This window comes from Gastrolobium bilobum, unplaced genomic scaffold, assembly GCF_033153095.1.
Source record: "Gastrolobium bilobum isolate Gb01-03AN ecotype WA unplaced genomic scaffold, APGP_CSIRO_Gbil_v1 utg4375, whole genome shotgun sequence".
Taxonomy (NCBI): Eukaryota; Viridiplantae; Streptophyta; class Magnoliopsida; order Fabales; family Fabaceae; genus Gastrolobium; species Gastrolobium bilobum.
Genome location: NW_026897406.1, coordinates 223102 through 246778, shown reverse-complemented (window position 1 = coordinate 246778; position 23677 = coordinate 223102). Strand labels below are relative to the sequence as shown.

The window sequence follows — 23677 nt, the reverse complement described above, 5'->3', positions numbered from 1 at the left end:
ATATTCACATGTATACAATTATTTTAATTTATGTCCTTATATTTCAAAACTTTATTAATTTAGGAATTGCATTTTATAAATTTATAATCTCAGAATAAAAAGAAAAGTTAATTCACCTAGTAATGGGACTTATGCATGATGATTTATTGAAAATTATTTTCTAACCCCTAGTATTTCTACATAGTTTCTAAAAACGTAGCAATTTAGTCTTTTATCCACGTGATCTTGTTACAATTTTTACATAATTAAATAAAAAATTTACCCTCTAAAAAATATAATGAAAGTCGAAAAGCAAATAAAAATAATAATAACGAAGACTTGTTGACAAGGAGTCTAAGAATAACTTGTATTTACTATTAGCAATCTCACGACATATTTAATTTAGGAAAGGAGGATTTCATCCTACCCATAGGACATAGATAAAATAAGCTATCATAGTTTACCAAAAAAAAAAAACTATCATATCTTATTATTATAAATTTTTTTATCAACTAACATAATATGATAAGTTTATTCTATTGACTCATTTTATCTAGCTTGTAGCATGATAAATTATTGTAAGAGAGACTTGAGTTAGAAATGGACACAATACAATAACAAATGCCACATCATTCTTATTCCAAATGTACCTATACTCTTTTTACACAAATTTTGTTGGGCACGTCAGGGTCAGCCCTTGTCATTAGTCAGCCACTACCACCATTAGCCATCGACCATTGCTCCTACCATTGCCAGTTAATCACTCATTAATTAATATTGCCACTGACAATCACCACAAGCTACCAGCCACCAACAACCACGGCGCCATCGTCATCGATCAGCCCCATAATTGCCACTTACCACCCATCACCATGAGCCCCTATAATCGTCAACGCCACGCCACCACTTTAGTTGACCACCCCTATATGCCACCACTAATAATAACAATTAATTTAAAACTTAATTTTAAAAATTGAGGTATTAAATATCAGTTGTGGTTCTTATATCTACAATGCGTTGAAGGTACTAAAGAATCCTGAGAAATTATAGAAAAATGAGCTGGATCTCAGAGTGAAAATGGAGTAAGAGTTGTTGTATTAGCTATAGAAAATATAGACCTTGTTATGCCTACAAGCTTGATTTTGTATTTGAATAATTATTGTCTTTATATTCCCAGTATTTCTAGAAACATTATCTTTATATCTTGTTTGGAACAAGTTGATTTTTCAATTACAATAAAATATGACAAGTTTTCTATCATCATAAATGATATTAGCATCCTTAGTATATGGGCTATATGTTTTGGAAATGGGAACATAAATTCTCAATGTTGACGTGTAAAGACCTAGATTACATAACCAATTCTACCTATGGCATTGTAGATTAGGACATATCAATGAAACAAGATTGTCTAAGTTACATGAAGATGAATACCTTGATTTCATGGGTTTGGAATCTTATGGCCATGTGAATCTTGTCTAGTTGGAAAATGACTAGGATCTAGCTCAAGAGGTCTAAGAGTCATAGGTAGGGGTGTAAATGAGTTAAGCTGACTTACATGGGCCTATGACCTAGCTTATGTTAGGTTAATCTTAGCCTATTATAAATAGTCAAATAGAATAAACTTAGGTCTTTAAAAAAACCTATTTAGAAAGCATACCATAGTTTTTTTTTTGTACATGTTGGACCTAAAAGCCTATAGACCAACCTATATCATATTATTTATTTTAAATAAAATAAAATAAATTATTATTTTAATAATTTTGAATAATAAGATAATATTATTTTAGTTATTTTTTTAATTATGAAATGTTTAATAGGTTTAAACAGATTAACAGACCTAGGCCAAGACTTTTATTTTTTAAATATAGGTCATGTCAGATTTGTAACTTGGGCATACACAAGCTAACAAGTCAGGCCAGACCAAAGTTTTTTACACAAATTTAGCCTATTTAAGTCAAAACCTAGCCTATCCTGTTTACACCCCTAGTCATAGGGCCAATAAGTTACTTGATCCCATATTCTGATGATGTATGTAGACCTATGTCTAGAAAAGCTAGAGGATGATACTCATACTTCATCTCCTTCACGAATGATAAGTCCATATTTGGATACGTATACCTAATGACTTTAATATATTTTGAAAAAATTTGTAAGTTATCTACATATTTTAATATATTTTATTTAAAATAATGACTTTAAATTTTTTTAATATTTTAAAATAAAAATTAATGTGTATATAAGTTTAAAAAATTAATTTTAAAAAATGGTATGAAATTCCATTAAAAATTATATTTTATATGTTGATATCATATCATTACACCGTATAGTTTGTTTCAAACACCATATATGATACCAATATCCTATCACACTATTTTTTTAGGTTACGTCAAACACATGATATTAGTATATTTGGTAGTTTAGATTTCTCATGTAAAATAAATTACATTTTTTGCATTGTAAATTTACATGAAAAAAAGATTTTGGCTAGGATAAGAGAGTTATATATATAAAAAAATGATATAGGGTTACTGTGTGTCAATTAAATTACAAATTCATTAAAATGATTATGAAATTGAAGAATGTGAGATGAAGTATATGTCTTTTCTAATTTCTTTTTTTTCTTTTTTTGTAATATATGTCTTTTCTAATTTCTGTTAACTGAAAGTCTATAAGATGACTGGATTCTTGTATGTCATGATTCTCTTTAGATTGAGCGAATATTTGGTGCACCTGGCTCACATAAGCCGGGAAGAGAGAGGAGAGATGGAGAGAAAAAGAAGAAGGAGAGAGAAAAGGACTGTGAAATTAATTTTCCTTTAAATGATGATAACTCCATTTGAAAAAGTAATAGTAAATTTTAAAATTTAAAATTCAAAATATAAACTAAACAAACTCACATCATTGCATTCAGCCGGTTCGATTTTTTGAAGATAAATATTTGGGGTTTTTTAAATAAATAAAGGGTTCGCTTTTTCTGCAGTTACTACATATAAGTTATTTACAGTAAGTTTAATACGACGTCGTTTTGGAGCGAAAATTATGGTATTTTTGTAATTTTAATTTATTTCAGAGTTATAATAATCTTTATATTTATAACTTTTTAAGATTTCAATATCAAAATGACGTCGTTTTGGGAATAAATGCAGATAAGTTATCTGCATTAACTGCAGAAATATTTTTCCCATAAATAAATTATCTACATTGAGCTCGAAACGACATTGTTTAGGGACAGAAATCAAGGTATTTTTGCACTTATAGTTTATTTTAGGATTATAATAATTTTTTTCATTATATTTTTTTAATTTTTCAACTCAAAACGATGTCATTTTAGAAGTGAATGTAGATCAGTTGTCTACATTCATTATAAAAATATTAAAACCTAAATATTTAGGAGAGGACGAGATTTTCTTTCAATGGAAATTAAAGATAAATCACTAAGGTGGTGTTTGGTTGGGAGCTTTTCAGCAGATATCTATGTTTCTCAAGTATGACTTTTAGAAACACCATGTTTGTTTCAACGTATTTTCACCAAAAACCCATCTATCCGATTTGTATGGATTTATGAGAAACATAGATATCCGCACTGTTTAGAAACTCAATTTGAAGGTGGGATTTTTCAGAAAACCGGTTATCTGGCCTTTAATGCACTGTTGATTTCATAAAGTTACCTAATTTTCCCAGTAAAGTTTTTTCCTACCAAACAACTTTTTTTTGCATTTTTCTACCTATCTCACTTTATCTATCTTTCCAATCATTTCTCTATCTATTACATTTCCCTACTATTTCAAAAAAAATTCATCAACCAAACGCCCCCTAAGTGTTATCTCATTGGTTGTGGAATAACGTTAACCTGGTTGCAAAAAGCTATCAACGAAATTCAAATTGATATATGATTATACTTTTAGAATTTTTTTATATTAACGTACAATAATAAATCTTATATTAAATTTTAATCACTAAATTTCTTATATTTAATTATAATAATTCAAGAATATTTATAAAAATATTTAATTATAATACTTTTTAATATTTTTTGTATATTTAATTATAATAATTTATTAAAAGTTAATAATTAATGAATAAATCATAACCATATGATTAAAAAGTGCTTATGTTCAACGTATAATAACACCCAGTTTATACATACAAGTTTTATTTTTCTAATATCTCTTCGTAAATATTCATAAATTTTATAAAAAGAGTGAAAAATACAAAATGTTAACATTGTAAATTTTAATAATTAATATTATTTATGTCATGAGAGATAATTTTCTCTTCTATATATATATATAAGTGTATAAAATTCATATTTTCTTTTTCTCTCTTTTATTTACACAACTCCATATAAATCTCACGTACTTTTACATTTTCGAGATATTTCCTAAAGATTAATGGGGAAGAATATTGTGACAATCAAGTTGTGTTACTACCAAGTGACTAACAATTAATCTCATCGTTAGATCGATTATGTTGATCTAACGGTTATATTTATTTTCATCTTTATATGGTTATGATTTCCCATATTTTAAGTAAAAGCATTAAATATGAGAAATCATAACCATACAAAGGTAGAAATAAATATAAAGTATTAAATTTGAGAAACCATGACCATACAAGAAAATAAATATAACCGTTGGATCAACATAATCGATTTAACGGTGAGATTAATTAGTAGTCACTCGATAGTAACACAACTTGGTTGTCAGAGTATCCATTAATCTCTAAATTTTAAAACAAGACAAGAAGAATATAGGAAAAGGGATGGAGGGCATATCGTCATTTCACAAAAAATTCCCCAAATGGAGAGAGAAAATAGGATGGAGAGAGAAAAGGAGAATCCCTAAAATTAGCAAAATACAATTGTCAATTAGCTTATCGTCCATTGTTTCTCCGATATGCTTTTGATTAATATTGTTAGGAGTTTCTTTCTCACTTCGAAGTTCAAACCTTTCTGTGCGCAACAAATAGAATCCCTCAGCCCCTTGTCTCACGCATACTCTGTTAATTAATTTACATTCTTTTACGCAACAAAACCAACCCAACAAAAATAAAACACATACAGAGACCACCTTAAACCGGGAAAAAAAAAAAAAAAACTATTTATCCACAATTCCCGCCGGGAAACCGCTCTTGCAGCCTTGTCTCTCCATACCCACATCTCCAAAACCAGTTTTCCGACTCCCAGAATCCTGTTTTTTTTGCCACAATAACTTTACGTTCTACTTTTGCCGGTTTTTTCGGTTGCCGGAGAGGGTGGTGGCTGTTTTATTTTTTTACGAGGGCGGCGTTTGCTAACGTGAGCCGGTTGCGCAGGATATTATTAAAAAAGGAAAATCGTGGCGGTGGTTGTTTTGATCAGGGGGCGTATACGTGGACGGTGATGGGGACGGAGGTGACGGGGAGATGGGGCACTTGGGAGGAGCTCCTCCTCGGTGGGGCCGTTCTCCGCCACGGGACCCGAGACTGGAAAGTCGTCGCCGCCGAGCTCCGAGCCCGAACCGTTTGTCCGTACACTTTCACCCCCGAGGTAAGAAAACACCAATAATTAATAAATTTGAATTTTATTTTCTTATCCTCTCTTTTTAAAAATAAAATAAAAAAAGACAAAAAATAAAATAGTTTCGCATACATTTAAATTTTTGTACTTGAAATCCGAAATTCGTTGTTTATTCGGTGGTTGTTACCACTTACCAATGTGTTTTCTTTACAATGGGATATCTTCTTTAATAAAAAAACTTAGATTAAATAAAAAATATATGCATTTAATATTTTAAGAATATTACATAAACGATATTTAATAATTTAAAGAATTATTATTACTATCTTTCCTTAACTAATTTCCATTATTTACATTTTTGGTACAAGTTGATTTTCAGCATTACGACAAAGAAAAGGTTAAAAAGGGCAATTTTTATTGTATTTGTTAAGCTGCCCGCACGGTCCTGGAATCTTCTGGACCATTTTTATATGGGAAAAGTGTTTGTCATTTTAAAAGAGATATAGACACAGAAAATTTGAATTTTAAATTTAAAAAAATCACTCACTTCCTCTCTCCTGTGATTTTTGTTTTTTTGTGTCTATCTCTCTCCTAAAATGATATAACTTATGTCATTTAGTGTCTGTTTGGATCCTCTTATTTTTAAGCTAGAAGCTGCTTATAAGCATAAGTTAGGCCAAACAGATTTTGGGAAAAGCTCTTATAACGAAAAACTCTTTTTTTTATAACGAAGAAAAAAGCTGAAAATTAAAAGCTCTTAGGAGGAGCTTTTTTTTAAGCTCTTATCTGTTTTTCTTGAATTGTGTGCTTTTTTTTTAAATGAAGAGTGATGAAAATAGAGAGAAAGATAATTTTCTTGAAATATGTGCTTTTAAGTAATTTTTAAGTTAAAACTTTTATATAATTTTCAAACAGCTTTTAGCTTATTTTTTTTAGCTTTAGCTTATAAATAACTTCTAGCTTAAAAATAAAAGGATCCAAATAGGTTCTTAAGATCTCTTTTTATATATTGAAGCGTTATATCTAAAAGAACCATATTATCCTCTAGTCAAAGACACATATGTAAGGAAATGCGTTATATCAGGGGTTATAAATGGAAACACACAACATAACCAAGAAAATATTAAAAAAGGAGTACAACCAAAAAAGTAGGTAGATTTGGAAAATGAAATATTCATATTCAGGCAATTTTATTTTATTTTATTTTGGTTCTAATTCGGAAGCATAACCATTGCGCGGTCGTGACTCGTGTCTCGTGAGCCATCTCTCTTGACTCGTTAATCTGATTTCGTTGCTTATAATTTATTCCAATTTGTCTAATAATAGGTTTATACGCTAAAAGAATATAGTTAAATCAATTATTAGTCAAAGAATGTTTTTATTTTGGGTCGTAACAGAAATCAAAGATTGTGACACCATTCCAATATGGAAAGCGTTCGACCTACTTGCTAAGGAAAGAATATTATTAACTAAAGATACATAAAAGAGATTTTACTATTTTAGAGTAACGATTCGGTGGACAACACGTGTCTTATACACAATGGGTGGCATCCACGTGCGAATTGTTCGCCATTGGTGTACCACTTAGTCGAAGTATGTTACACCACCTACATCATCGCTTGCACATGGTCACGGAGGTGGCATACATTATAACTTTGATAATCAGCATCAGCACATGGCATAGAGAAATCCTTATAAGCATACCCATTTTGTGTAAAATGTCCAGAGTATTAAAAAAAATTTGTTTTAATTAATAAGAACAATAAAATAAGCCATTTAGGTAACGGATATGCTTTGTGTTTTCTTGTCGTTGTTTTGACTCAAGCATAATCATAGCTTTGGATTAATCTGCGTTGATAAATTGTACAAGTTAAACGTAAATTGGGGTACAAGAATTATACTACGCCTTGTGCTTGTAGGTCTGTAAAGCCAAGTATGAAGACTTGCAACAGCGGTATTCTGGGACCATGTAAGTAGAATGTTTTTGTTTATATAAATTTCCTTAGGTAGATAGATTTGATGAATACCCTTTGAAGATTTCATAGAAGTTGTATGGTGTATCTCATTGTATTATGGTAAAATGGAGTTCTCAGGGCTTGGTTTGAGGAGCTTAGGAAGAAAAGAGTAGCAGAGCTGAAGAGAGCTCTAGAGCTATCTGAAGATTCTATTGGGTTAGTTGCATGGTTATCTTTCTCTTCAAGCGGAGATTTTTGTGACAAGACAATAAATTATTTATTCTTGAATTTAACAAGTCTCAATTTCCCATACCCTTGCAAGTTGAGGTTTAATGTGGAGCTGTTTATAACAAGTCTCAATTACTTATAGTTTTTTACCACAAGTGGTACTCTAAAATTCACAGTCCTGATGGGGGATATTTGTTGGAAAACTACTATGCTTTTTTTGGGTATAGTTTACTCAATATCTTTGTTTCAGGTCTCTTGAATCAAAGCTTGAATTCCTCAAGGCTGGGAAGAATGAGGAAAAAGATGATTGTCATGTTGACAATGGTTCAGGTAGTCCAGAATTACCTGTACCTTCACAGAAATTGGAGAGAGTTGAATCTTCCACTAAAGATACCTCAAAGGATGGGCTATCTGCTGGGAGTTTCACACATGAAACCAGGACAAACTGGTCTCCTGAATGCCATGTTGCAGCTGTGTCTGCTGAAGATATGGAGACTAAGCCTGAAGTTTCACCCTCTACTGAACAGGTCAAAGTTTTGAATGTAGATAAGTTGGCACATACTATATATGAAGGGCAAGGAGGAACTTTAAAAAAACGGAGAGGGAAAAGGAAGAGGAAGGGTTGTGGCATAAATATTAAGGAAGCAAGTGTGGGAGAAAGTGACTTACTGGATTCAGCTGATGTTGTATCATGGTGTAAAGAAAGTTCTACTAGCAACTGCGGTGAAGTTGCCAAATCTTCTGGTCTAGATGATCAAAATAGGAACTTGAAAAAGGATGAGACTGAAAATATGATGGAGATTTTAGATTCTATTTTCGAAACTAAAGGTGCCTCAGCCTTCCGTCGCAGACTTGATAGTCAGGTATGTGTAATTAAAAGAGTTCCATCGTATCCCTTTACATTTATAGCTAGTTTGTGAGTTTTCTCATCACAAAGCTTTTGATGATAGATAAATGGATGTTGACCTTTATCTAGTGAGTCAGTGACTAGTGATAGTTCTCTAGGGTGATTTTGTTTTGGTCAAATACGAGGGTTCATAAAAGAGAGACAACATGGGGAAAGGGCAGGGTGAGGGGATTTGGTATAATAAGAGGAATTGGAAATAAATGCATTCTTTGAGAGAATAAAATGGGAAGAATGAAAATGAAGTAGTTAGCATATTGTATTTACCACCTTAACAAATAAATTTCATTACATTTGAGAATGAAAAATAGGTGAGGTTCAATGTTCAAGAGTTCAAACAAAGTATTTGATGGTTTTACTACTTTTAAATATTTTGGATAAAAATATTATTAATAAGAAAAAATATAATAATTATGAAATTATACATTTCATTCTCTAGTTTTGCAAATACTAGGCAACAGGGATGAATATAAATTTCACTAACCTTTTCTTTTAAAACATCTTCCACAAAGAACTTACAAGTGAAAATCGAAATTTCTCATTACTCCATTTTCTCTCGTCTGTATTTTATATTTTATCAATTTTCACCTCTTCTGCCATCACCAAGAACACATCATTAAGCTGCCTATGTACAAATTGCATCTTTGCATTGTATTCCTTTTGACAAGTGGAAATTCAAGGCATTATGCAGTCATTACATTATTAATTGTGCACTATCCTATTTTACAACAGAAGAGAGGAAGGTACAAGAAAATGATCCGGCGGCACATGGACTTTGACACAATAAGATCAAGAATTAGCAACCAAACAATCAAGTCAGTCAAAGAACTTTTCCGAGACTTGCTGCTACTAACTAACAATTCTTTAGTCTTCTACTCCAAGAGCACTCGTGAATATAAGTCTGCTCTAATGCTAAGAGACATTGTAACCAAAAAATTGAGGGAGAGTTTGAAGGGTATTAGCAGCAAAGCCACCGAGGCTAATGTGTGTATTAAATTACCTTTGCAAAACCATCATGTGAAACCAAGAAGTGTACGACCAGGTAACAGAAAAATTGTTGCAAAAGCAGTTGGTGGCAGCAACTCTGCATCTGGGGTGTCACTGTCACATGGAGCTAAGAAACCAAGTAAAGTTGATTCCCCATCCTCAGTGGAATGCTTACCTGTCAAGAAGAAAGCTTTTGGTAGACCAAAAAAGGTTGGACGTGGGACACCAGGTCAAAGGCCTGCAACACCTATCAAAGGAAAGAAAAGGGTTAGAACAAAGTCATAGTGCCTTAACCAATATTTGTACAAAGATTTTTCCTTTTTGGTTAGATTTCTTTTCTTTTCTTGCCTTAAGGAAAGGACGTAGATAAAAAAATGCAATGTAACATTGCGATTAATCTACCCTTACTTGTACCCTTCCCAAGTGAGAGGGCCTTTGTACTATTTAAAGAGTTAGGTTGGTGCAACAAACAAAAGGAACTCTGATAAGCTGCACGAGGGAACTGACTAGAATTCTAGAAATATATGAAATAGTTCTAAACAATAGTAACTAATGTGGAGAAGTCCACAATCAAAGTAGTCACCACTTGCATCTTTTTTGTCAGCATAATTGTAAGTACGAATTTTGTTTGTATCAAAAGTGAAGTGTTGCTACTTTAGATGGATGGGAAGTGATTAGTGAGAATATTAACGCCGGTTATTGCCTTGGTTTATTCTTGACCTTCTGCAACATGGTGACCCTTGTTTCACCAAAATTTTATGTAGTTAGCATTCCATTGACGGAAAGTGTTACTTTATGAACTTAACTTATGAAACAAAAAATAGCTCTGCAGAATTTAAGTGTATGATCAATTAAGCTGTTGGTCTGTCTATCATCATAAAGTGGCTAGCTATACATAAAATGACGGAAACTATTTTTGTTTTTTAAAAATCAAAATAGATTCATCAATAAACTTTTGGAAAAACTATTTCTCTATCTTCCAGCTCAAAATGACGTCGTTTTTGGGTTATAAGATTAAAAAATTATAATGATAAAGACTAATATAATCCTGCAATATATTATCATTAAAAAAATACCATGATTTCCATCCTAAAACGATGTCGTTTTGAGCTCGTGATTTTATCTCCGGTGACTGGAGAAATCCTTTACCCTAAACTTTTCTATATAGCAAAAATTGTTCATGGTCTATAGAGTTTTATGTTTTGTGATATGCAATCTGTAAAGTTACATGTTATTATTCTAATTTGTTGTGTTTTTTGGTTTGGTGAAGCCGATGCCTATGATCAAGTGGTCCAAAAAATAAACACGGGCATAGGCTATGTACTGGTATGAAACTTTGACGGATATTTCTTCACTTAGCCCACTTATATTTTCAGCCCATTGATTTTATGGGTTGCTGCCTGATAAAAATACCAAAAATATATAAGCTTAATAAGTGTAATTAATGATTTGATAAGTAACTAATTTATATATATTGTTTGTCAAGTTTGATAATAGTTAATTTAAAATTAAATTGTGTTTTTGGTAGAGAGTAGGATTTTAGGGAAACATTCAAACAAATAGCTATCTCCCATTCTGCAATTCATATTCATATATTTTAAAAAAAAAACTTTATGTACCAAAAATATGAGACAAAGCTTTTGGTCTTTTATCACGATGAAGTTGAATAATAAAACATGCCTCGTTTAAAAAGAAAAATAAATTATATGAGCGTAATCAAGCAGGAAGTTTCAAATTCATGTTTTGATTATTTTAACTACATGTTCTGATATTCCCTTGGGCGGTCTTTGTACACCCTTTCCTAACATATATTTAAAAATATATAATGATAATTTTGGTGCTTAATTTGATATTACAAATGACATTTGAGCTCGGTTCATTTTGGGCGGTCAGCTGTAGATAACACTATCTACGGCAGCTGCAGAAATGTTAAGCCCATATATATATATATATATATATATATATATATATATATATATATATATATATATATTTTTTGGAATTTACTAACAGAATTGTTAATAAAATGACTAATAAGAAGGGCAAAAATATAGACATGAAAATTATATTTCTTTCATATCTTTAGTTGACATTGTTTTACTCTATCTCTTCAAGTCTAGTTATTTGTTTTAATTTTATTTTTTGTACTAAAAATTAGAAATGTAAAAGTTCAAGGTGCGTTTAGTTTGTAAAAATATTTTGTTTTTATTTTTACTAGCAATTATTAAAATGTTATCTTGTTTTTATTTTATTTTAAATCGATAAAAAAATTTATTTGTGCTATTTTCTATACAAATTTTTTACAACTAAAACATGATACTATCGATTATAAATAAATTTTTTTTACACAATTACAAACAAAACACATCTCATATTTAAAATAACAATTTTTTTTTGGTAATGGATATATTAGTTGTTTTCCCTTTTTCTGAATAATTTATTTTTCCTTTCTTTTCTTTTATTCTTCCCTGAGTGAATGGCCTTTTGATGCCCAAAATAATAATTTGAATGTCTCCTAAACGTGACGTAACTCCTATTTGGTAAGCTGTATCAGACATTCCAAGTTACTAACAAAAAAAAGTTATGAAGCAACGGTGCCTTTTCATCACCTGGATTTATTAAATAAAAGTTAAGTGAGAACAAATGAATGACCATAGCCGAAAGAAATATAGTAATTTACAATTTTACCTGATAAAACTTAGGTAAAAAAGTTTGAGATATTACTTTAGATAACTTTATCTAATGTTCATCGAAACGATGTCATTTTGAAATTGAAAAATTAAAAAATTAGAGTGACAAAGACTATTATAACCCTTAAATAAATTAAAATTACAAAAATACCATAATTTTCGTCCTAAGACGACGTCGTTTTGATGAACATTAGATAAAGTTATCTAAAGTAACATCAGAAAAAACAAATCCTAAAACTTAATAAGTAAAAATAATAACAATTTATGCAAATATAGATTTTGGTGAAAGTGGAGGCTTAAAACAGGGCAAACTTCCCCCAGTAATTATTCCTTTTGCCATTTCTAAAGAACAACAAGGTGCAAATGACAATCTCTCTAACCAATCAAAAGCAAGCTCAAAATTTGAATTTCTGCATAATACAAAAAGTAGCTTGTCGGTATCATCTATATATATTTTATGTACAATTATATGTTAATCCCTCCAACCAACTATAAATCTCAATATCTACTCAACCTCCTATAATTTTTCACATTTATTTTCAAGGAGTTTGATTAAATTTTTGGCAAGGACCCTAATAGCGTGTGTTGTGGCACATTCTCACAGCTTTTCTATTGCATTTGTTAAGACAAAAATAATCTTGGTTATAGCTTCTTATGAAAAAGTACAATGTCTCAAAATTGTGTAGTGCTTTAAGAATTTTTGAAAAGATTTTAACTATGTTAATAATAATTACGAGTTGATGATCAAGGATTGAAGAATATCAAAGCTTAAAAAGAATAATATATTACACTTTAAATTTAATCATACGTATGTTGATGTTGTTCCTCGCATATCCTTATATGATCTACACTCAAGTTTGTATTTATTTTGAATATTACATATTGTTAAAGTTATACTTAACATAGTGTATTTATTTAAAAAATTGACATCTCTAATGATTAAAATCTACCCATTCATAATGTTGCATCAAAGTGATCTTTATCAAATTAAATATTAACCGTATATGCTTTTAAATCTGTAGTTTTGTTGGCTGCATGTGCATCATGATTCATGTGTGTGACCACACTTTGACCGACCTCCTTTCCTCGTGTAAAATTTGATTTTGCCCCACCTCTCATATCAAACCAACTTTATCAATATCTCTTCACAATTTTCTCAGTTATCTCTCTCTCTATATGCACACAAACGCTGCTGATTAATAACTTCCAAAATCACCAAATTGAAACCATTTATTCTTTTATCCATTCATGTCAGCACCATAATCAACATTCTATTAAAATTTAATTGCCTGAAAATCTTCTCCTTTCATTTCCAAAATCACCTACCAAGACACAACATTCTACTGTTGTGTTTGAAAAACCGAAACAAAAGCTTGACCAAATAGTTTTGTGAGTGAGCAAGAATCGTTTGTTGCAACAAACAAGTATGAAGTAGCGTGAATTGGAAGCTTCATTCCCTCAATAGCTGACGTTTTATCGGATACTAGATGATGAACGTATTCAACAGAGCGTCCAACCCACGCACTTATTATTATTATTATTATTATGGAGCAGGATATTCCTACACCAGTGTAAGAGTTAGAAGTCTTACACTCAATCTTGATAATTGATCCACTTGTATCTAATGGCTCACATTACTAAAAAATTAGAGTCCTTAGATATAAATAGGATCAATGGTCAAGACTGAGAGTGTAACTTACACTGGTGTAAAATGATCTTGACCCTATTATTATTTTACCAAGCTTATATTTAACGAAAATATTTTTTTTTTGAGATACAACGAAAGTATTTTCAGTAGTATACGGATGTTCCCATCATTCATTACATTCTTTATTAAATATAAAAAAATAACATATTTACATTATTCATAATGATTATTTCCTTTTATTTTTTTATTTTTGGTTAGGATATATCTGCTCTCGTTGATTTGTTCATATTTAATAAAGGAACAAATATTTTTCTTTTTTACTGCAAAAATTTGTTCTCTATCACCTCACGTAAAAATGAGTGAGTTCTATTTTGAAGGAAAAAAAAAAAGAAAAAATTAATAGAAGTCACTCGCTTTTATATGAGTGTGATAAAAAATAATTTTTGAAATAAAAATAAAAATATTAAATCCTTTAATAAATGCAAACTTACCAAAACAAATATCAAATTCAAAAATTACTCGTATAAATTCGAATATCATCAGATACCACTAGCCCAAAAGCTTCAGGGGGCGTTTGGTATGTGGGATTTCGAGAAATTCTCGAAAAACTGAATTTTTCTAAATTTTAAATTTTCAAATATTATCATAAACTAAATGCAAAAATTATATTTTTAAAAATTAAGATTTCCGAACAAATAAAAATTTCAACGACTTCTTAAGTAGTTTTCAACTGTAAAAGCACCTTCCCAAGTTATGCACTATGGTTTATATAAACAAATAGATAGCATTATCTTGTTTTTGGGCCTTGTGCCGTATTAAAAAAAAAAACTCCTTATTCTATATACATTTAAATTTGCAATCGAGAAAAGCTAAGTAGCTAGCTAGTTCGCTAGCAGACGACGAGCTTTGTTCAATTAGGAATCTCGAAGACAAGTTGCAGACCGCAAAAAAATTAATTTAATATTTTTTGATAAAATAATTATGCATTTATTACAGCTTTAAAAATAATTATAGATTTACTGCACAACGTGACACTCCTTTTGAGCGTCACATGTGACGCCTAAAAGAGGCGTCACATTGTGCACCCTATATATTCTCTTTTCACTCTTACAAACTCTTTACACCTCTTCTTTCATCTTATATCTCTTCTCTACCAAAATTCCTAACATCATACATACATAATTCTTCATCTTCAATTTAGTATTTGAATTTTATTTCTTATTCTATTTAAGAATGAGTTCAAATCCTAATTTTGTTCGTATTGTTTATATTACAATGGAAGGAAGGTAGAAGGTCGACGAAGTGTCATTTTTGAAAGTGAAAAAAGGCCGATACGTATCCAACGCAACGCAACCATTGGCGAACTGCATCAGAGAATTCGGCAGAAGTTAAGTCTTCAAGGCAACCAATGTATCACTCAGATCACAACAAGGTTATGGCAATGTGATAAATACATTAGTTTGCAAGTGGTTGACGATGAAGACGTTGAGATGACAATGGAAGAATTTTTCAATCAGTCAAGGACAGATTTTCTGGAGTTGTATGTCGACATCGCCACAGCGGAGAATGTTCCGTTACCGGTGATGTCAGTTGATTTAAATTCTCCCCGTCTTCCATCAACGTCTGCCGCTCATGCGTCTCCAGTTGGTAACATTTATGAGGGAGATGAAAATGATCCAACTTGGGAAATGCACGACGAAGACGACGAAGAAGATGATGAAAACATCGCAATGGAAGAACGTCTTCTGGCGGAGGATGCTAGTGCTTCAGATGGAGATGAAGGTGGTGAGATGGGTGCGTCTCAAATCCCAGTCTACCATGAACCAGTGGTCGCGCAAATGCCGCAATTGCATGACGTTGTGTCTGCCCCATTATGTAATCATCAAGGTAATTGATACAATTTGTATATACTTGAGTTGATACCTAATTTAATATCTGATTTAGGAAGTTTGTATTAAAAACTTTTAATTATCAGATGCAGGTGACAAAGCTGTTATTCCTTTTTGACAAGGAATTTCGCATTATTCGTACATTGATTGGAGTTATCGGAGTAAACAAGAATCATCCACTGATGGTACGGTTTCAGGATTGGGTTCAATACAAGGTCTGTGGCAACTGGGTGACAAGTTATTTGTGAACCAAGAATTCGCAACAAAAAAAGATGTCCAAATGGCACTTAAGCACAACCTGATTAGGGAGCATCAAGAAGCGATTGTAATTGAGAGCACGCCTGCAAAGTTATCCATGAAATGTTGTGCGTATGATAAAGGTTGCCCGTGGTGGGTTAGGGCGATCAAACCAGTGTTTGGTGAAAATTGGAAGATTACGAAATGGGGTGGAGATCACAATTGTTTGAATGAGCGCATTTCCCAGGGACATAGACAGCTCGATGCGTACGTTATTGCGGATCTCGTTATAGGTACGTATTTATTTTCAATGAAATGTCAACGTTTACATACTGCTGTGTCATTAAATTCGTTCTATGTTATCGAGTCTGTGACCTTTTCAATGCAGGAATGATGAGGGAATAACCATCTGTCTCAATTTCTTTGGTTCAAGAAAGGATAACCTCTAAATATGGGTTTAAAGTTTCCTACAGAAAGGCATAGTATGCGAAGCAGAAAGTGATGGCAATTATGTACGGTGATTGGGAGAAATCGTATGTTTTTTTGCCAAGGTGGTGCGAATACATGCTTCACTTTTCTCCAGATTCATTTTATCATATTCAAACAAATGATTTTTATGCGGAGCATGGGTCAGTTACTGGAAAAAAGGTGTTTCTTCGCATGTTTTGGATGTTTAGACAGTGTTGTGAGGCGTTCAAATTTGCCAAACCAGTCATCCAGATTGATGGAACGCATTTGTATGGGAAGTACAAAGGCAAATTGTTGGTGACCATAGCCCAAGATGGAAATGATGAATGTTTACCGATTGCTTTTGCCATCGTTGAAGGTGAAACCTTGGAAGCATGAGACTATTTCCTTGTTAATATTCGTGCTCATGTTACTGACATGTCAAACATATGCCTGATCTCCGATCGTCGTCGTAGCATAATATCTGTTGTGGAGAATAACCCTAATTGGCTGCCACCAAATGCATATCACGTCTTTTGTATTCGTCATATTGCAAGCAACTTCAATCAAAAGTTTCGGAATGACGGTTTGAAGCATATGTTTAAGAACTTAGGTAAACTCATTCACAGATCTTTATTTATTTCTTTCCATTATTTGTCTCATTTTATGATTAATTCAATGATGTCCACATTGTGCAGGCTATACTCCAACCATGGTTGATTTTGAAAGGAATCTTGCGAGCTTCCGTGAAAGTAGTCCTCTAATAGCTGAGTGGATTGATGTCATCCCTAAGGAAAAGTGGTCGCGTGCCTACGATCTTGAAGGACAATATTGTCATTTGTAGATCCGGTAACGACAATACCGTCAGTGGGCAATCCCAATATGTTGGCCACATCCTGTAAGGTGAGAGTCATCTCACCTTGCGTCATGTGGAATGTATGTGTCTCTGGTCTCCACCTCTCGACGAGAGCACTAATTAATGGGGCATCGATCTGAAATAAGTTATACAATTATCACGTGTTAACGATTGGTATTGAATAATTACATAAATACAAAACGTCGTAAATTTAAGTACCTGGATATGTCGTATCCGGGCAACATGGATAAATCCAGCCCGTGTGAGGTAGTCTGTGACCACCTCTGGAATAGCCCCGGTAGATGGCCCCCCTGTGGTTTCCCACGCCTGGTCTTCAGTCTCCTCATATGCTCCGTATTCCATACTCGTTGTGAAATATGGGCACGCTGCGTCCTCTTACGAAGGACGTCCCATCTAGGGGTGTCAATATAGGTTATTACACGCGGGTCGACCCGCGACACGACACGAAAATTCGTGTTAAGGTTGACCTGCAAAAAAAATTGTGTCGTGTTCGTGTTGGGAAAAATGACACGTAAAAAATTCGTGTCATGTTCGTGTTGACCCATATTTTTTTTAATTATTATATTTTTAATTTTTTTTTTAAATTTAATTTCGACCCATTTTTTTATTTTTTTATTTTGGTCAATTACCGTTTTGACCCCTATTTTGCATATTATTCGTGTCGTGTCGTGTCAACCCGCACAAAATTCGTGTCGTGTTAGTGTTGCAGATTTTGACACGAATAAAAATTCGTGTCGTGTTCGTGTTGATGTATTCGTGTCATGTCAAATTCATGTCGTGACAAATGTGTGTCGTGTCAATCTATTTTGACACCTCTAGTCCCATCTGTAAGGCCCAAGTATGATGTACATGCTAGGATCGGTAGGCTCTGCATCCGATGCAGAACCTAAAGATGATGATGAATCAGCCATGACCCTAAACTCACCATAATATAAAACAACAATGAAATTAATCACATGTAACAACACATTTTATGTACTAATTAATTAGGCAATGCCCTAATTTATTATCAACAAAATTAAGCATAAACCCTACATTTTTACTAGAATCGACATTAATGAAATATTATTAATACGTAGTACAGTCTTTTATTTGTAATTAAATTATAATAAAATATCGTACACAATTTAAATCATACTGACATAATACTTAACCCTAAGTCATTAATAACTTCATAAATATATACTAATCATCACACCTAACTGACTACAAAATTATCAATACACTATCGCATTAATAACATCATACAAAATTTACGAAGTCATGTTATCAAAAAAAAAAAAAAATTTACGAAGTCACTATCACTATTTTCTAAATCACTATCACAAAATAACATCATAAATATGTATTAATAATCATAACTACGTAACAAAAAAATTACTATATCATTACAACATTCATAGCATGGTACAAAATTTCTAAGTGACTATCCTAATGTTCTAAGTTTTTAATATACGATAAATCCTAACATATTCGCAAGGTAGCACTGTAATTTAAACGTATACATAGCAGGTATTATGAACTTACCTAAGTTGGCAGAGCTTCGCTATGAAAATCTTCGCGTTCGGTGGGGAGCACAAACCGTGGTTAGAGAGAGGTTAAAGAGAGGTGAAATAGTGAGAAGTGAAGTGGTAAAAAAGGGGTATATATAGGGCACACATGAGACGCCCCTTTTGAGCGTCATATTGTGAAATAAATATGTAATTATTTTCAAAACTGCAATAAATACGTAAATATTTAATTAAAAAACATTATTTAAATTTTTTTGACAGTTGGAGAGCTTATTCTGTCTTACTTTATTAATCAGTCTAAAGCTGAAATCTAAAATGAAGTTATTTTACACGACGATATTGTGTTTATGTTTGTGAGTTTGTCACGGATCAATCATTCCATCATTTACAATTTTGCTATTATGTTAGCGAGGAGGGATATTCTTATTACCAAAATCTTCTACTACCAACTTATTACCTATCTAATAACCATTGGATCAACATTTTCTCTTTTTTCAAAAACTTTTTAGCATTCTCTCTCTTTGATTCAATGGTGATTAGATAGGTAGTAAGTTAGTAGTATAAGATTTTGGTAGTAAGAATATCCTTCCTCTATGTTTGCTTGGGAAATGCAGATACCATTATCTGTTCCTTAAGGGATCGTTTGGTACACGAATTTTTCTTGAATTCTCGGAAAACTAAATTTTTTTAAATTTTAAATTTTCAGATATTATCGTAAACTGAATGTAAAAATCATATTTTTAAAAATCGAGATTCTCGGACAAATAGAAATTTCTTGTGTACCCAACGCTCCCTAAGGAACAGAAAATGGTTAATTGCTATATATAACGACACGAAGCCGAAATATAAGATTAATTGCTCGTAGTATAATAATTATGTAAATTTATAATTTTATCTAGTTTGTACAACAGCCAAATAAGAAAATGAAAAATAAATAAATAAATGTTTCTTTGCCTTTTCTTTTTATCAATTTCCCGTTCATTTTGTTCAGTTATTTTTAATTTTGTGCCAAAACAAAATCACAAAAAAAAAACGTGAGAGAAAAGACTATAAAAGGGATGTATTCCGTGATGACATTTGCTAATTTGTAGCATGTTTAAAAAAAAAAAAAAAAAAAACTCTGCTGTGTGCACGTGGTATCATAAACTCTATCACGTGATGAGTGAGTGCTTGAAAATTACGTTCATAGGCTGCGTGCGAAATGTGAATTGTGACAAAAGGGCCAATTTCCCCCACCTATTTGATATAAGCTCAGAATTAAAGTCACTTGTCTTGAACAATCCCCTAACTATACGTTAAGCAATCTCCTAACTTATGTAACACCGATACGACACACGACATGTGACATGACATGTTAATTTTAAAAAATTATGAATTTCGACACGTTGGGACACGTTTTAATATTAAATAATATTTTTAATTTATATAGTGTATATTTCATTTAATATTCAATAATTTAACAAAAAATAAAACTAAATTAATAATATTCATCAACACGTTATAAAGATGGAAGCTTTAATAAAAAAAATAAGAACTGAGATGAGAGAGAGATATAATATCATATAGAGAGATCAAATCATATTAGAGAAATCAGAGAGAGAAGATACAACAAGAGCGTGATAGGAATTGACAACAATGATGCTGAGATGATCTCTTATCTATTTAAGGGAAAAAAAGACAAAAAGATAAAATTGATATGATCAGGTGGAAGCTTTATTAATATATTTTAACTTTTAAAAAAAGTATAAATTTTTATAAAAAAGTATTAAAAAAAAATTAAAAAAAATTATGAAAATACCATTTGATCGTGTCGGACACAGTCAAATTCGCGTGTCGGAATGGTCAACGTGTCGAAAAAAGTCAACAGCATGTCCGACACCGTGTCGGAGCGTGTCGCCGTGTCGGAGCGTGTCAAACCTGACTCTTTCTATTTTTACAAGTATACGTGCTTCCTTGCTCCTAACTATACGTCTGAGGGAAGAGCTTGGGGTGTGTTAGGTGAGGTTGCTTCCCTACCATTACACCTTTTTAGTTTAATTCTTAATATAATCAGCTACAAGATGAGGGCAGATTTTAGTGGTTTTGGTCCAAAAGTTCATTTACAAAATTAATTTGGTAATTACCTTTTGCTGCCCCGATGATTGACACCAACTACTCCCTCCTTTTTCATCTTTTAGAATCTTTGGGTTTAATGTTTTTTATGTTAAGAAGATATATTTTTTTTTATACATACATAATAAAAGTGTATAGGATCCAAATGAGATCATGTGAAAATAAGAAAGAAAAAAAAAAATTAAGTCTGATATATTTTTATGTATGTATAAGAAATAAAATTAATTTTTATTTTTCGAAACCATTTTGCAAACAATTTACACTACATAATTGAGATATCAACACAAACATGTTACTTACCAAATATGGGTTTTGAGTAAAATTTGATAATATTCCATATAGATAAAACCTTTACTATAGAATTAATCCAATTCTATTTTGTAAAGAGTTCCTAACATCTTTTTGTTCATACAATTTCTTAAAACAAAGTATTAAATGAAAGATTAAAAGTATTTAATATCTTTTGTTTGATTCGGGGATCAATATTTATCTATGACCCGTCCAGTAAGTGATCAACAATGGAGGACGTGTGATTATCACGGGGTTGACTGATCAATAGATGCAAGGATTTAGGAGCATGGAGCCAAAGAGTGGGTACAACTACAGATGCATAGTGGATATGGAAGTTGAGGCTTTTAGAAATAGGGATGGCAATGTACCTAAAGGGTAGAACTTGATATTTATAAGGGGATGTTACTCTAGAGCTTGTACCTAATTGGAATATTAGATATCTCATTCAGTAAGGAGATAATTGCCATTTTCAATGGATATGGAATACTTCTAAAAACAGGATCCGTTTAGACACAATGGATCTCGTTTAGGTATCCATGTCCATAACATTTTTTAAACTTTAATCATAACTTTTTTTTTAAATCTTATGATCCATGAACCAAATCTTAATATTTTATAAAGTTTTTTTCTTTAAAAACTTAATAATATGTAAACTCTAATGTAATTTTACATGTCTAATTTATAGAGCAATTTATTGTTCCATGAGTTTAGCATGATAAGCTACTTAATAAGTAACAATATAATATCGATGTAAGAATCATTTTTAATCATTCTTCTAATAATTATTTTAAAGTGAATGAAATATTAAATAATTTTTATATTATTAAGGTACTAATTATACCTTTCTGGTCATTTAATTTTGGAAAAAATATTTATCCTTTTAAAAGATATACTTTTATGTCATTTTAGATCTTAACTGTTGATTTCTGTCAATCAACGATTATGATTTATTGGATCGAACTTATTAATTAATTAATAATTCGTAATAAAATCCAATAAATCCTAATCATTAAAAAGACAAATATTTTTTCCTTTAATTTTTATGTCAAATATTATAAAGATTATTAAGAATATATTTTCAAAATAAAACTGTTTTGAACTTATGTGTTGAACCCGTGATCGTGATGCAGACCAACCACCGTCCGGCTCGGCTATAAACCCCAAATACTAAATTTATAAATATAAGAAGTCTCATTGACTGATTAATATCTCAACCTATTCAGGTATTTCTGACCGAACAATATAATGATGAAATACTCTTAAAACAAGAAAAATCAGTTGCTATGATTTAATAAATGGTAAAATGTGTGTCATTTTAAAGAATGTAAAATTGTGTCATTTCAAGAGAGAGAAAGAAATAGATAAAGGAGGAGAGAGAGTTGACAAAAAAAAATAAAGGTGTGAGTCTCATTTTTTTGTGAGAGTGAAAGAATATAAGTTGTATTATTTAGAAATATAAACACTTTTCCCGTAAATAAATATTCATTACCGCGCAACTATGTATATAGTCATTCCTGCCGTATATATTAACCGCATCTTTAATATTGTACATATTATATACACTTAATTGCAAATAAAAATATCTAAGTCTTGATTAATGACATTGTGGTCGTGTTAGATTTGAACCGGCCATGGTTGACGAATGACGAGTAACGGAGAGGACTTGGTTTATGTCACCATTGGTGGGTGGTGGCCAGAGAATATTGGTAAACGGAATGCTTCTTAGGTATGCGCAATGCAGGTGGCATCATCGTACTCGACATAGCTTTTCACGTCAAACACAATAACATTTAAGAAAATAATTTTCTTTTCTCTTCCTTTTCTTTCCTGGTCCCAAGGATTGAAAAATTTGGAGAAGTAGGCATTCTTATAATGTTTGTTTTTCAACTTGGAATGACTTAAAAAATAGATTGTGGGAATATTTTATTTCTTACGTATCCACGCGTAATAAATCCCATTGAAGGCACATTTAATTTCTATTAAATAGATTGCATAGGAACAACCATTGTTGGTGACCTAAAAAATGCCAAGCACTAAGATTTGTGAAGGCACACCATCAAATATTATTATTATTATTGGAAGACTTTGGCTAAGAGGCTAACATGATTAGAATAACGAATCTCAATTCCACAACCACACATTACCCACTGATCCACTTCATTTTCCATTTATTTATTTGGGAGATATTTTTAGGTATCAAAGTTTTGCATGTTTTAAGAAATAATTTTGTTTTTACATATATATAAAAGTGTATAGAGATTATATATTTTTTTCCCATTTGTCTTCACATGGATCTACATGGATCTCACATGTTTTTATGGGTGTGAGAGATAAAATTATTTTCTATAACATAAAAAATATTAACCCTATAATTTTATCTCCAAAATACACATAAAAATATATATAATCTATATTTTTTTTT

General features: G+C 31.5%; 1 protein-coding gene across 1 annotated transcript; it reads left to right on the top strand.

The window, feature by feature from the left end:
• The first annotated feature begins 4845 nt into the window (after positions 1-4845).
• On the top strand, positions 4846-10243 carry LOC133306705 (uncharacterized). Its single transcript, XM_061507069.1, has 5 exons — positions 4846-5509; positions 7399-7448; positions 7573-7650; positions 7913-8525; positions 9299-10243. Exons 1-5 carry the CDS (start codon positions 5363-5365, stop codon positions 9836-9838), a joined length of 1428 nt encoding a protein of 475 aa, XP_061363053.1. The 5' UTR covers positions 4846-5362; the 3' UTR covers positions 9839-10243.
• The last annotated feature ends 13434 nt before the right edge of the window (positions 10244-23677 follow it).

Bases quoted from the DNA above. Each gene is read 5' to 3' on its own strand.
- LOC133306705 (XM_061507069.1), top strand. From the start codon at position 5,363: ATGGGGACGGAGGTGACGGGGAGATGGGGCACTTGGGAGGAGCTCCTC. The intron at 5,510-7,398 runs GTAAGAAAACAC...TTGTGCTTGTAG, and splicing joins CGTACACTTTCACCCCCGAG to GTCTGTAAAGCCAAGTATGA. The intron at 7,449-7,572 runs GTAAGTAGAATG...TGGAGTTCTCAG, and splicing joins CAGCGGTATTCTGGGACCAT to GGCTTGGTTTGAGGAGCTTA.